Source organism: Neophocaena asiaeorientalis, unplaced genomic scaffold (genome assembly GCF_003031525.2).
Source record: "Neophocaena asiaeorientalis asiaeorientalis breed wild unplaced genomic scaffold, Neophocaena_asiaeorientalis_V1.1 scaffold473, whole genome shotgun sequence".
Classification (NCBI taxonomy): domain Eukaryota; kingdom Metazoa; phylum Chordata; class Mammalia; order Artiodactyla; family Phocoenidae; genus Neophocaena; species Neophocaena asiaeorientalis.
The window spans coordinates 642,153-656,505 of record NW_020174935.1 but is presented as its reverse complement, the minus strand read 5'-3'; the positions used below and the strand labels follow the sequence as shown (position 1 = coordinate 656,505).

The following is a 14,353-nucleotide window of genomic DNA, read 5'->3' as shown; positions in this document are numbered from 1 at the left end:
CCATGATAAATGGCAGCAATTATGGGGAGAACAAAGCAAACACACAATGCGCATTGACGTGGGTGGTGTGGCAGGTGAGCTCACGGCCACACAATCCATTTCGAGCCTCACAGCCACCACTTCTTAGCTCTACGTGCCTTTGGGCCAGCCTCAAAACCTCTCGGAGCCTCAGTTTCCTCATCCATAAAATGGGCTCCGTAGCCCCATCTCACAGGACTGTGGCAGGACCGGGAGGCGGCGGGTTGGCTCCGGCCAACGCCAGCACTGTGCTCTGTGTCCGGCAGGGGGCGCCGCGTAACCTTCCCCTCTCCGCCTGGCGCCCTCAGCCGCTCCGGTCGGCCGGACTCGGCTCTATTCGGCACCAGTCGGATCCACTCGGTCAGACCCGGCGATAATCGGACGGACACGCTGGGCTCGGCCGGACTCGGCTCTGCTCGGCCAAGTTCGGCTTTGCTCGGTTCTGTTCGACTCCGCCTGGAGCTGGACTCGCAAAGGCCCCTCCCCGGCGCCGCAGCGGCTCTTTCCTCTTGTCTCGCTGTCTGCTTCTCGGATAGAGGCGCGGTGGCCGGAGTAGAGCCGCTCCCTCCGTCCACAAGCCGGCGGGTTTCTCCGTGGCGGGGGTCTGGTCTGGCTGAGCCCTAGGTGGTGCCAAGAGTGGCTGCAGCTGGCTGCAGTCTTTTCCCAGGGTTTGAGCCCGAAGCGGGTGGGCATGGAGGGGCTTCCCCGGCTTGGGGGTGGGAGTCACTCCCCTTAATGCTGCGGAGAGAAGCGAAGCGGGGAGGATGGCGCTGGCCTCCCGCGTGCCTTGGCGACCCCATCATCCGTCTCGGCCACTAGTCAGCCGTGGGGAGGGAGCCAGTTGCTTCACCTGGCTCCCTGAGCCTCAGTTTCCCACTCTGTAGCAACAGGGTCCTCGTCAGGGTCCAGGAGGACTGGGATGGGGCTGGCTCTTTCCTTCTCTGGGCCCCCTGGGGATTCTCTTTCCCCTTCTGTAAAATGGGATTAAACTCGCCCATCTCGGATTAACACCCGTAGGAACAGACATGGGTTGCTGAAAAGCCCAGGACGCAGAAACTGAGTCCGGAGAGCGAAGTTCACCCGGGATGACCCAGCTAGTCGAAGGAGGGGTATGCAGAGCCAGGAAGCCGAGTGAGCGAGCTGCTTTGGAGAGGGAGGGTCACATCGGACCCTCTGCCCACTTTGCAGGAAGTGGGGTTTGGAGGAAGAGGTGAGGGAACGGGCGCCCCAGCCAGCCCCTAGCACGTCTTAGTGGGCCCTTCATCTTTCCCCTTCTCCCCTCCTTAGCTCTCTAGGAAGGGGACGGGTGGGGAGCATCACAAACCCGTGGTGGAATGGGGTGGGTGCCAGGCGCATAGCCTCTCCCCACTAGGTGGCGCTCACGGTTTCCTTTGTTTAGTTTCTTTATCACCGTCCTAGAACAATTAGATCATTAGCCAAACACGACTTGCATAGCTGACTCCGGGAATCGTGTTTTGGGTTCTGTCTCACTTTATGACAGGCACACATTTTATTTTTTAAAAATGCATGAAGGGTTCTTGGTGCTTTGTAAGCACTGACTAAATGTCACTATTTTTATATCTTCTTCCCAGCCTTGGGCTGGAAGGTGGATGTGGCTAGGAGCTTGGTTCTGAGAGTTGGGGAGTGTGTGTCTCATCTGTGTGCATGAGGAGAATGGGCTCATGCCCTCACCATGTTCAGGGTTTAACCCGGGAGAAGCAGTGCTTGGTGGCCAGTGTAGAGTACCCCCACTGGTTATCCCACCAGGTTGCTCAGATGGTCTTGGCCTCCTCATGTTCCTCTGGCCTCGGGTCACCAAGGCTCAGAGGTAGGGAGACATGCCCAAGGACACGAAGCTAGAAGGAGGTGGAGCTGAGACGTAACCCAGTCTTGTCTGCCCCGGGGCTGGGGCTCTGTCTCCACACTGCCTGGCTGGCCTGCTGGGGAGATCCTCAGAATGGCTGGGAGACCGAGGGCTGATGCACAAATGGGGTGATTTGCGACATGGTGAAAGAGAGAGGGAGGAAAAATGTTAGAGTAGTGTATAATATTCCTGAGTCCTACTCTCTTGTCTGCCCTGCCCCCAGCCAGCTGCCTTGGACCAAGGGGGATAAGGGACCCTTTTCTGGGGCATTGACACTGGCTGGGAGTCAAAGGAGCTGGTCCTAGAACCTGATGAGAATCACGTGCTTTGCCAGATCTCACCTGTCAAGTGAGATGAGGCTCCTTCTCTGCAGAGGGGCTGTTGAGCGTGGCAGGGAGCACACAGTGGGCCCTGGACCAAACCACTTCTGTGTCCCCGCCCTGCTTCTCCACATCCCCCGTCCGTCTTCCCTTCTCTTCGCTTTTGCCTCCGATGCTAGGCTTCCTGAGTCAGATCTCTGTGAGGCAGCCAGGAGCTGTGTCCTGCCTCCGTGGTGCTGAGTCAGCCCTTTTCCCGCTGGAGGCAGCAGTGAGGTGAGGGTGGGGAGGGGGCTCCCTCGCCTCCCTCCCTCTGCAGCCCTGGCTCCATGCCCTGGGAATGCTGCCTGGGGCAGGGCCACGTAGCGGGCACAGCCAGTGCGGACCTGACAGTTTTCCCAGTGTTCTTAGGCCTTCCATCTGCTTTCCTTTGGGGCCCCTTGAACCCCTAAGTAGGCCTGGGGTGAGGGTGGGGTACTCCAAGTGGGTTGGGAGTGGGAAGCAGCACAAAACTGGAAGCTGGGGGAGTCTGGCCCTCATCCCAACGTGGACTCCAGTCTGCTGTCCGACCTTGCGCCAAAGACTCCCTGCCCTCCCTGGTCACAGTGTCCCTGCTGGACAGATTCAGGAATTGGATTAGATCATCTCTAAGGGTCCTTCCAGGCCTGGATTATTCTGTTGTGTGTTTATCCCCCAAAGTAATAAAAAAACAGAAGCTCAGAGATGGGAGATGGTCAAGGACACACAGCCAGGGCTGTTCCATCCTCCACACTTTGCCCAGCTGTGAGTGGGGCCTGGGGGTTAGTGCCCAAAGCCCCAGACTTCAGTAAGTCCCCCTAGGTCGCTGCGTTCCTGTGCCTCCTGAGAGCGATAATGTCACCACCTCTCTCTGCCCAGGGGGCAGGCCCTGAATTGCAACCTTTGCCCGCAACCGTGCCCAGCTGTGCCATCGTGGGAACTCCGGTAGGACGGAGAGCACTTCCATTCTGTAGGGTTGTGGTTCCTCTTCACTAACTGTGTGACCCTGTGAAAGTCACATCAGCTCCCACCACTAGCTCCCTTTCCCAAGAAGAGAATGGATGTAAATACCCTTTGGCTCCCAAAAACCCCTGCAAAGGTGAAGCCTGGCCCAGGCAGTAAGTACTCAACAAACGTAGCATGGGAGGGGACTAGAGGGCGAGGGATGTTTGAGAGAGTCTTTGCACAGGGGTCTCTGACCCCGGGGAACCAGGACTGCAGCCTTTGCAAAGCCTCCTGCAGCCTAACCAGAAGGAAGCAGAGGCCCAGGGGCATTCTGTACAGGCTGCCCTCCTGTGACCTTCTTGGGGGTCATTTCCACGGGCAGATTGGCTGTAGAAGACCAGGAAGATGGATAATCATGGCAGCATTTCCAGGCAGAGGAGGAGGACTTTGGTGTCCATTGGAGGCGGGGCTGTTGACCCGGCTGCCACCCTTACCTGATACTCTTACCTGATCTCGGAGGAGGTGAGACCTTCACTCAACAAACATTTACTAAACTTCCTCTTGTGACTGGCGCGGATGGGGCTGGGGACTGGAGTTCTACAGACAACTAGGGTCTGAGAGGGGAAGGGATTGGCCAGTGGGTGCCAGTGCCAGGATTTGAACCTGAGGCTACTGGGCTGGTGCCCGTGCCCCCTCCTTGCCGCCTGCCTCAGTGACTCAGAACTAACGAGCTCTTCAGCCTAGGCTGGAGCCCCCGGCATGGGGATTCCAGCACTGCCTTGCCTTCCTGAGCAACTTCTGGGGCTCCCTGCCCTTCCGCCCTCCCGCCCTCCCAGCCTCGAGTTCCCATCAGGGGCCTCAGACCCCTTCCTGCTGGAGCTTTACGGGGTCTCTGAATGAAACAAGACCCTCTAGGACCACCAGAGAGTTAAGCCAAGGAAAGCCTCAGCTCCCTTTATCTCCGGAGAACCCAGAGGCTGGAGGGGAGGGAGCAGGGAGCAGGGGAAGTGGGAAGCCAGCTCAGCCCGCCCCCTCCGCCCTCCCTCCCTCCCTCTGCTCTGCCTCCATCCCTTTCTCCCTCCCTCCTTGGCCAGCCCGCAGGGCCTGGGGTTCTGGGCCAGCAACAAGTTATAATTGCAAACATGGACCAAGGAACCAGAGGCGGCCCAGAGGCCTGGGGTCTGTGAGCTGCTGTTTGAGGCTGCAGGACACTGGGTGAGTGACGGGAGGTCCTGCAACTTCCTCCAGCAGGGCAGAGGGGGTTGGGGTCAGAGCCTGGAATTCCTCTCCTTTCTCCTCTCTTCCCGGACACATCTCACATCTCTGGGTCCTGCTCTCTCCTTCTGACCCCGGCCAGCCCCTCTAGGGTCTCCCTTCCCCACTCCCTCCTTTGACTGAGACTTTAGCCCTGGTGAAGGGCTGCCCTCCAATGCTCCTGTCTTGTGCCCACCCCTGCCTGGCCAGGCACCAACTCAGCTCAGCAGGGCCTGGCCCTTCCCCCACTCCAAAGAGGCCCCAGCGCCCTCATGGAGGCAGCAGGGACCCCCAAATCACCCCCAATGGCGTAGTCCCTCACTCATTTGATCCCTGTGTGACACCTTCCTCCAGGGACAGTCAGTGACCATGGCTGTGGTTATTATTACTTTTGTTAAAGGCTGCTTTGCTTCCTGCTTCCAGCATCCCCCCACCCCACCAGGTCACAGTTCTGTGTCACAGATTTTTTGACTCTCAGCTGGCTAGGCCAACAGAAATGTCGCCAAACAGTTTTAATCCTCTGGGAACAGTTCTGCTCTTGCTATCCCATGCAGGCCCCGGGGAGAGGTCGTGCTGGGCAGCAGAGAAAGGGACAAACGTTTGATTACGAGTCTTTTACAAGTCAGGCAATTTCCCTACATTTAAATCCTCCCAAATAACCTGGGGAGGAAGGTGGTGTTGTCTCCTCCTTGTAAATGTCAAGGAGCAAGAAGCCCAGATATGTTAAGCCACTAGCCCTAGGTCACACAGCTTGTAAACTATTCTGGGATCTCAAGTCTGACTCCAAAGCCTCATCTTTTCCCATGAGGTCACATCTATGGGAAGAAAAAGAGGGGATTTTGCTCTTCTCAAAACCACTGGGTTGTGTAATTTACAAATAAAAGCTAAGGGTCATAATGTCGGACAGAAGGGATGTTGATCTCTGAAGATTTGACGTGCCTTATTGAGCAGAACCAGGAAAGCAGAACGGGGGCCGGGGAGGCGGGGGAGGCTTGGCAATGGTCACCTTCAGGAGAGGGGTGATGGCCCTGGACACTGCCTGCCCACCCCTCTCTTCTCCTGCTACTACCCAGCCCCCAGGGAGCGGGGAGGGGGTTGTTGCGGGGGAGGGCTCCTGCCCCTTTAAAACCCAACTCCTACCTCAGTGTTCAGGTTAGGTTAGAATGGCATTTAAAAAAATAATAATTTTACCTTCTCTACACATATTAACCACAGAAAAATATTTTTAAATTGTACTAAATGTTAAAGGAGAACACAAAGGAAATAAACAAAGAACACCAGAAGTGTAAAAACCAGTCTGGTTTCAAAAGTGTTTCTGATCCTGTGATAACTCGGTGCCAGCCCCCAAAGACTGCCACCACCTCAAAGGCTCTTTGCTTGGCTTCCTGCCCACCCAGCCCCAGCTCGTCTCCAGTCACTGCTGTCCAGGCTGCTTTCTGCCCCTCTCCGTGAACTCTGGATCCCTTCTTGGCCAAGGCCAAAGACAGATTCTCACAAACCGTTGGGCTTCCCTGTTCGTTTTGAATTTTCCAGACCTCCTGGGTCCTGCCCCTTAGTTCCAATTTACCACCTTGGCAGCTGATTGGCAGGTCTATGATGATTGACACAACCACCTTCCAATGAATTTACTCTCTCCTGCTCCTTTCCCTGCAGGGCTTCTTGTGTGAGGCTGAGTTGGTAGGTTGTTGACTGCGCAAACATGCTGAGAGAGGAGGTGGGCTGAGACCAGCTACACACCTTCCGCGTGCATTTCTGCAGGGGCTTCTTTTGTTTGTTTGTTTCTAATTTGTCCATCCTGAGGGGCACCTTCTTCTACCTTTGCCCTCCAGTGACGGTGGAGTCTGGGGCAAGAAAACAAGCCAGAGGGAGGTTTGGGAGGGTGGGAAAAGCATTTTACAGTCTCATTGGCTATGACACATGGGCAGCAGGGCATCTTCCTCACCCACCCCAGCAAAGGCCTCCCAGGACCCTCGTCTTCAGAGCGGGTCCTCCTTCGTGGGCCCATGTGTGCCAGAGATGCCCAGGGACTGGGTTCCAGCAGACTCAACCTCCAGGCCCTGCACTACCACAAGTCTCTTTGTGACCTTGAGAACCTGCTTCCCTGTGTAGGCCTCTGTCTTCTCCTCTGTTAAATGGGGGCACTAATGCCCCCTCCCTGAGTTATGTCAGGAGCGCACGTGCTGTGGGTGGTGGCGTCCACGCTGGGCATCAACAGAGTGTAGATGTCAAGGTAATATGTTTCTGTCCCTCCTTCCCTGCTCCAGGTCGCCATGGGGATAGCTGCCCTGGGCCTCCTCTGGGCAGTGCTCGTGCCCCCTCTCTCTGTGTTTGGAATCCCCACCGAGGAGCCCACCTCTGGGGAAGCCGTGGCCTCTAGTTCCCCGGGGCTCTGTCGACGGTGCTGTGACTCTGAGGACCCCCTGGTCCTTGATGATGCTGCACACGCGTCCTTGGCCTCTCCGTCTGCCCTCCCGTACATGCTGCCTGAGGTCAGGCCCTACATTAACATCACCATCCTGAAGGGTGAGGACCCACACGTGGCTTGGGCTGGACTGGCCCGGTCGGGGGCAGGGAGGGCGTGGGGATCTCTTCCTGGGCTCAGGGAGGTGAGGTGGAAGGAGCAGAAGAAACCAGGACAGAAAACTGTCCCAGACCTTTTGTTTCATTCACACATTTATTAAGTACCTACTGCATACCAGGACCGTTCTGAATTCTGGGATGGAGCGTGTACACATCAGACGGAGATGCCACCGCTGTGGAGCTTCTGTTCTAGTGGGGGAGGCAGACAGTTAGCAGTAAACATATCACCCAAGTTAATGAAATGGATGGTGATAAATGCTATGGAAGTGATGAGGTGGAGCAGGGTAAGTGGTGTCTGCAGTGCAGCTGTGGGGGGCAGTTTGCATATTAAATGGGGGTGGTCAGTGTAGGTCTCACTGAGAAGGTGGGGAGAAGCCACGTGGATATCTGGGGAAGAGCGTTCCAGGCAGAGTGCATAGCAGGTGCAAAGGCCCTGGGGCCAGAGCGGACCTCATGTGTTTAAGGAACAGGGGGCAAGGGGAGGAGCTAGGTTGGAGACAAAACAGATCAGATGTGGGCTCCTCCTCTGAGTGAGATGGGGAGTGGGGGAGGGTTTGAGCAGAGGAGGGACCTGGCCCAGCTTAGGTTTCAAATGGATCGCTCTAATTTCTGTGGAGAATAGACAAGGGTAGAATCAGGGAGAGCCGTGGGGGCCACTAGGGCCGCCCAGGTGAGAGCTGGCTGCCTGTCCTCTAAAACCACATCTCAAGGAGGCTACTTCTGCTGTTGGGGGCTGTGAATGGCTGGTCCTGGGGCCAGACCTTGACATCCTTAACCTCTGTCTTTGCTCACGACAACCCCGCAAGTTCGCTATGTTGTCATTCCTCCCACTTTGCAGATGGGGAAACAGAGCCTCCGAGAGGGGAGAAGCTTTCCTGGGGTCACACGGCTGTTAGGGGCAGAGCTAAGATTCGTCGCTGAGGACTCCAGAGGGTCAGCTGGCACCTGAGACCCTCGGGCCTTCAGATTTTGTGGTTGAGGACCCCTCTTGTCCTCTCCCTACTTTGCCCACCACCTCACACATCACCGCTTCCCCAAGGCCAGCAGAGCCCTCTGTGTGAGGTTGACGAGATGCTTGGATGCTGACTGAACTCCCCCCTCACTATCCTCCTTAAAACCCCATGTCACCTCTCCTGGGACAGGCTAGCTGCCTGCTGGGCAGAAGGCGTCTGGCTGGTGTCAGGAGTCCTGGGCCCCAGCCCCAGCTCTTCAGCTCCCTTGCTGTGTGGGGCAGGCTTGTCTCTCCCTCCCTGGGCTTACTGCCTCATTTGTACAAAGGAGAAGGTAACCCCCTCTTATAACTACCCTTCACACCCTCCCTTGGGGCTGGGGCGAAGCAAGTGCTCTGCAAACTGTAAAGTGCGGGGCACAGGATGGGGTAGGTAGTTCACCAACGAGGCCAGTGAGGAAGACCTCCACAGAGACATGGACTCCCTCCTCCCTGCTTCTCTCCAGGCTTCTCCTCCAAGGACCTGTGTCCTCTTTTCTGCCCCTCCTTCCCCTCTTCCCAGCAGCATTGCCATGGTCATAGGGGACCCCGGGACAACACAGGGCTGTCTAGTTCATTCAGAGGGATGTGGCTAAGGGTGTGATTGCAGGCTCTGTGACAAGCAGCAGAGAAATATTTGGAATCTGGTCCCTCAAGAAGTAGGTGGTAAAAATATAAAAAGTAGGTGGTCACCTGCTTTTCTTGCGTTCGAAGTCAGCCTGGAACAAGGGCTGGCCAGAGGCGTGCCTGCCTGGGAACCAGGGGTGATGCTGCCGGAGCCCAGGGCAGGGGGAGGTGGGCTGGGCAGTGCTGGGTGAATCGTCCTGCCTCGTATCTGCAGAGTTCACCCAGTGCTTTCCCAGAGGGCTCGGGAACATCCCTGTGAGGCAAGCATGATCCTCTTCAAGATACAGACAGAAAAATCCCAAGACACCAACATGAAGGCCCCAGGTCGTGCAGAGGGGCGGTAACGCCTACCAAGGGCCTCCTGGCTCCGACTCTGGACACTTCCTTCCGGGTGATCCCTTCTCTGGGGCAGAAATGCCACGCCCACATCCCCCTGAAGTCCCGCTGGGTGCAGTGACACCTGGGGTCCAGGCCTGGTCTGGCAGAGACCACAGTCAGACCCTCGCTGCTGAGGAGGGAGCAGGCTGGCGTGGAGACAGACCACAGCTGGGGTCCTGCTTCCAAGCTGTGCCACCGGGAGAGTCCCTTCACCTCTCTGTGAGTGGAGGTGGACGTGGTGTCTCCTTTAGAGGGGCGCTCGGGGTGGCGATGCCTGACATGCAGTAGGTGCTCAGTAGGTGCTGGCTCTTCTCTGACCTGCCGTCTCTGGGCAGGGGCGAGCCTTCTGCAAACGCTTAAGAGCCCCCTGGGTGCAGGCGTGGGTGCCTGCCCTGACTTTTCTCCTCTTTGTCTCCGCAGGTGACAAAGGGGACCGAGGCCTGCTGGGCTCGCCCGGGAAGCTGGGCAGGGAGGGCCCCCGGGGGGAGCGCGGCCCCCAGGGCACCAAGGGCGCCAAGGGGCAAGCAGGCAGCCCTGGCGGCCCGTGCCAGATGCGCTTCTCAGCCTTCTCGGTGGGCCGCAAGACGGCCCTGCACAGCAGCGAGGGTTTCCAGCCGCTGCTCTTCGACACGGTCTTCGTGAACCCGGACGGGCACTTCAACCTGGCTGCCGGCCACTTCGTCGCCCCCCTGCGCGGCCTCTACTTCTTCAGCCTCAACGTGCACAGCTGGAACTTCAAGGAGACCTACGTGCACGTCGTGCACAACGACGAGGCAGCCGTCATCCTGTACGCGCAGCCCAGCGACCGCAGCGTCATGCAGAGTCAGAGCGTGATGCTGGCCCTGGCGCCCGGCGACCGCGTCTGGGTGCGGCTCTTCAAGCGGGAGCGTGAGAACGCCGTCTACAGCGACGACATCGACACCTACATCACCTTCAGCGGCCACCTCATCAAGCCTGAGGGCGATTAGTGCCTCCCATGGGGCAGCTCTGGCCTGGGGTGCCCTGCGGGGCCTCAGTTTGCCTGTCTGTAAAGTTGGCCCTGGCACCTGGCATTCTGGGCAGGCTTCCTCCTCTTTCCTTCCCTCCATCACCCCTCCCAGTCTGTTCCTGCCTCTCTCCTCTCTTGGACCTTTTCAGAAACCTCCTAACCTCAATCTTCTAGAACTTTCCCAACCTTTTAGACCAGCACTTTTCAAACTTGAGCGTGCATCTGTATCACCCAGGGATTGTGTGAAAATGCGGGTTCTGATCCAGCAGGTGTGGCGTGGGCCCAGGATTTTGCATTTCTGGGACGTTCCTGGGTGATGCTGGTCCATGGACCCCACTTGAGTGACCAGGTCCTATGATTTTCACAACATTCTGGAATCTTCCAAACATTCTAGAATCTTCCCAACATCCTTAAATTCTCTCACCCTTCTAGGACACCCCCTCCTCTTGTCTCTTGCGCCTCCTCCCTTCTCTCTGAGCTCCTGTCTGTGCCCCGACTTGTGCAGCCGCAGTTCAATGATTCAGTCATCAAACACTCACTGAGCGCCCGCTCTGTGCCAGGCTCTGGGAAGGCTGAGGTGAACCAGACACAGGCCCTGCTCTCGGTGAGCACCCAGTCCAGCCAGGGTGGGGAGACACAGATTCTGAAACCAGACCCAGAGAAACACACGGGTCTCTGATCACACAAGTCTGTGTTCTGGGCATTCAGGCACTGTGGCCCCCCATTACCCACCACTCCCCAAGGCTGGCAGGATAGGGTACCCCTTTCTTTTCTTCCCAATGCCCATCGTTAAAGCAAACCCAGGGGGGCCTTGGGCAGGGGAAAGGTGCTGTGAGGAGAGGACCCAGGGGTTAGGGGGCATTTTGAGGCAAGGGGGCCCAGACCCATAGCTCCCCACACGGCTGGGATGGAAGCCTGTGAGGACTCCTACCCTCCTCAGCACACGCCCTCCCTGCCCCGCTGCTGGGCGGCTGTCAGGGCCGTGCTCAGCCCGCTTTGCCAAAGGTGCCTGGGCCTCAGTTCTCCCAGGCTCCCAGCCACTGTCAGACACTGTCGTCTGTCCCCAGGTGCTCTGACCTCCTTGGTGTCTCTCGCCAGCCCAGTGCCTCCGGCCCTCCAGGTGTTGAGGCCCCGGGTGGGCAGCTCCTGCCCAGCAGAGCCGCCTCTGGCCCGCTGCTGCCTTTACAAATGCTGCCGGGCAATGAGCCAGGACAGAGGGCACCGGGCTTTGGACCCCTCAGCAGGTCTGGGGAACCAAAGCGAGCAACGTTCCAGGTCAATTGGGGGGACCCTCCTCTGAGCCATGATGCCAAGGGAGGCGCTGGGCGAGGCTGAGGCCAAGTGAGGGACGTCAGGACTTCTGTCCCTTCCCCCTCTCCCAGGGTGGGACAGCCTGGTGGCCCCCAGCCTTCCCCTCCCGCAACCCCAGGTGGCCCGAATCTCTCCCCAGAGGGAGACGGCCTCCGCCCATTGGTGCTTATGTGGACTCCGGGGCAGAGGTGGCCCCGGTGGTGGTCTCTGGTGCTTACTCATAGCCGGGGGAGCCATGGCTGCATGGCTGGGGGATGGCAGCAGGGCCTGACCCGGTGCCGTGAAGGCTGGTCCTGTACAACCACCCCCAGCCCGACTTCACCCCTGCCCTGCTTGTCCAGCACGATTAAAAGTTGTGCGTCTTCTTGGCAATTCAGCCTGGCTCTTTCTGCTCGGTTTCCTTTGCCCACCTTGGGAGGGCAGCCCATCCTGTTCTGCTGGGCCCAGGTTCAGGGTCCCAGAGGGACCAAGGCAACCCAGGGCTCCATTCCACGTGCTCGCCACCCACAAAAGAACCAGCCCGCCTCGGTCACTCACTCAGCTGCTGTGCCTTGGAGGCAGTGGAACCAGCTCAGGGTCTATTGTGCCGTGCCCTGGCTGTGGCCCCGGGAAAGTCCTCACATCTCGGAGCCTCAGTCTCCTTGTCTGTAAAATGGGAATGGTGATCACCTATCTCATGGTGTGGCCGTAAGGATTAGAAGAGAGGTTGCCCGGTGAGCACTGCATTCCTCCTTTAAAAAAAAAAAATTAATTTATTTTTGGCTGCGTTGGGTCTTCGTTGCTGCGCGCGGCTTTCTCTAGTTGCGGTGAGCGGGGGCTACTCTTCGTTGCGGTGCGTGGGCTTCTCTTGTTGCGGAGCATGGGGTCTAGGCGTGTGGGTTTCAGTAGATGTGACACGTGGGCTCAGTAGTTGTGGCTCGCGGGCTCTAGGGCGCAGGCTCAGTAGCTGTGGCGCACGGGCTTAGTTGCTCCGCAGCATGTGGGATCTTCCTGGACCAGGGCTCGAACTCGTGTCCCCTGCATTGGCAGACAGGTTCTTAACCATGGCACCACCAGGGAAGTCCCTGCGTTCATCCTTTGAACCACAGCTACTGAGCACCTACTGTGTGCTGGGTATGCTGCTAGGCTTGGAGGCTGCAATTGCAGGCACAATCCATCACCTCCCCATGGAGAACACCCATGGAGTTTACGGTCTAGTGAGGCACTTGGACGTGCTGAACAAACCACAGATCCTACTTGGGGCTCCTGTCTCATGTTTTGTGTGTAATATTTGCCAGAGAACAGCTGTATATTCTCTGGTGGAAGATGCTCCATGTCCTACAACGGGCAGTCTTGGTGGGTTCTGAGAGCTAGCATAGTAGCTACTCACATAAAGATACCGAACGTAATCGGTGGCGACTCCTCTTATTGGCTTGATGGGGGCATCTGCCCTGCCTGCGTGCCTGTGTTTGATGGCTCTCTGGGTACCAGGTGGAAGAGGATGCTATAAAGACAAATCCACCATAACTGCCCCGGGATCCACCTGAGCCTGCAGCCACCCAGGCAGGGGGAGACATAAGTCTTAGTTTCCCTGGAGCCCATCTGGCCCCCGAAGGTTGTTTCCCACCACACCTGAAGCCCTCGCAGCTCTCACGCAAGAGGCCCTAACAGGTCAGAGGCTACTCAGGGGAGCCATCCCACCGCCCACTTTTGGCCCAGGATCCGCTGAAGTGTCATCGGCCTCACCAGCACCCATGCTGCTCCGACACTGGTGGTAAAGGTCACCTCCAGCGCCAGGCAGGAACCTTTGGTCATGGACACCATGAGGACTTGCTTTGCTGATTACTGAGGCAGAAAAGCTTTTGACGCTACTTGCCAAGCACTCGCAGGAGGACTGAAGCTTGCCCTTTGCAAGCTGAGGCAAAAGGCCCCAGATATTTCCAGGCCACATTAGTTCAGGTCTCCAAAACTGGCAGTCCTCCGTTGTCTGATTGGACCTGCTACAAACACTTCTCCATCCGTGCTTCAGAGGCGACCTCTGGTCTGTCTGGGCCAGTTGTTCCCATGGGATCCCAGTTCCTGACTTGGAGGCATATCGTCAGTGAGGGGGTAAGAGCCACTAGATGTTTGTTATGGAGACTCTCCCAACAGGTAAGTTCTTGGTGGAGGTCCTTCGGCAAGGGCCCTGGGAAACTGGAGGCCCCCCTCAGCCCGCTGCCAGGTCTGTGGGGACAACGTCCCCCGGGGATCTGCAACGTGTAGTCCTGGTGACTCCAGCGAGCTAGCGAAATGCCCGTGTAGCCGCCTGCCCACCCCGGGGACCATCCCTTTCTTGTCCTGTGTGAGGACCGACTGTAATGGCGTTGGTGCCTTAGCAGCAGCTGGCATGTGGGTCCTTGAAGAGCGGAGAGCGTTTGTTGGATGAATGACTTTTACTGAGCATAGGGGGAGAGAAGTAGCGGGAAGCAGGAACCAGGAATCCTGGGCCAGGGGATAAAATCCTGCGACTCTCCTGTTCCCTCCCCTCCGGCCAGCTCCGCAGGCCTGTCCCAGTAGCTGCATGCTGCCACGTGTACATCTGGAGGAAGGGAAAAACACGGGCAGAAACTCAACGAGCTCAGAAACAGACGTCAAGAACATCATGGGCGGGGCGGAGCTGGGGAGAGCTGGGGCCAGCGGGTGGCCGCAGGAGCCAGAAAGGAAGGAGGGATTTCCACGACATGAGTCAGGAGGGCACGGAGCTAAGCCAGCGTGGCTGGGAGCAGCTGGTCTGCAAACCCAGGAAGACGGGAGGCTGGGTGGCCAGCAACAAGCCTTGGGGTTGCAGCTCAGGGTCCGGATGAGGTGTGAGGTCGCCTGCAGGTGGTGGCGTGGACAGGAGGAAGTAGTAATTGGGGTGCAGGCACATGGAGGAAACCGGGGACCCTCTGCAGGGAAGCAGCAGTGTTGGTGGTAGTGGGGTCGCTGGTGGCTGACCTGCATCTTGCTGACTGCTCTTCACCACTGCGGGGAATGAGTGGATGCCGCCGACTCAGATGTACACAGAAGAGAACTTGCTTTATTTCTCCATGACTAAGCTTAATTTC

The 14,353-nt window shown here is 57.8% G+C and overlaps 1 protein-coding gene across 2 annotated transcripts; it reads left to right on the top strand.

Moving 5' to 3' along the window:
* The first annotated feature begins 3,579 nt into the window (after window positions 1-3,579).
* On the top strand, window positions 3,580-11,795 carry C1QTNF6 (C1q and TNF related 6). 2 transcript variants are annotated; one of them, XM_024761573.1, is made up of 3 exons: window positions 3,580-3,684; window positions 6,681-6,939; window positions 9,410-11,795. In XM_024761573.1, exons 2-3 carry the CDS (start codon window positions 6,687-6,689, stop codon window positions 9,955-9,957), a joined length of 801 nt encoding a protein of 266 aa, XP_024617341.1. In that variant the 5' UTR covers window positions 3,580-3,684; window positions 6,681-6,686; the 3' UTR covers window positions 9,958-11,795. The 2 variants fall into 2 exon arrangements, with proteins under 2 accessions (XP_024617341.1, XP_024617340.1); XM_024761572.1 differs by lacking the exon at window positions 3,580-3,684 and adding an exon at window positions 4,282-4,377.
* The last annotated feature ends 2,558 nt before the right edge of the window (window positions 11,796-14,353 follow it).

Excerpts from the sequence above, each read along its gene's own strand:
- C1QTNF6 (XM_024761573.1), top strand. The coding sequence starts at position 6,687 with ATGGGGATAGCTGCCCTGGGCCTCCTCTGGGCAGTGCTCGTGCCCCCT. Across the intron at positions 6,940-9,409 it reads TAACATCACCATCCTGAAGG|GTGACAAAGGGGACCGAGGC; the intron begins GTGAGGACCCAC and ends TTGTCTCCGCAG.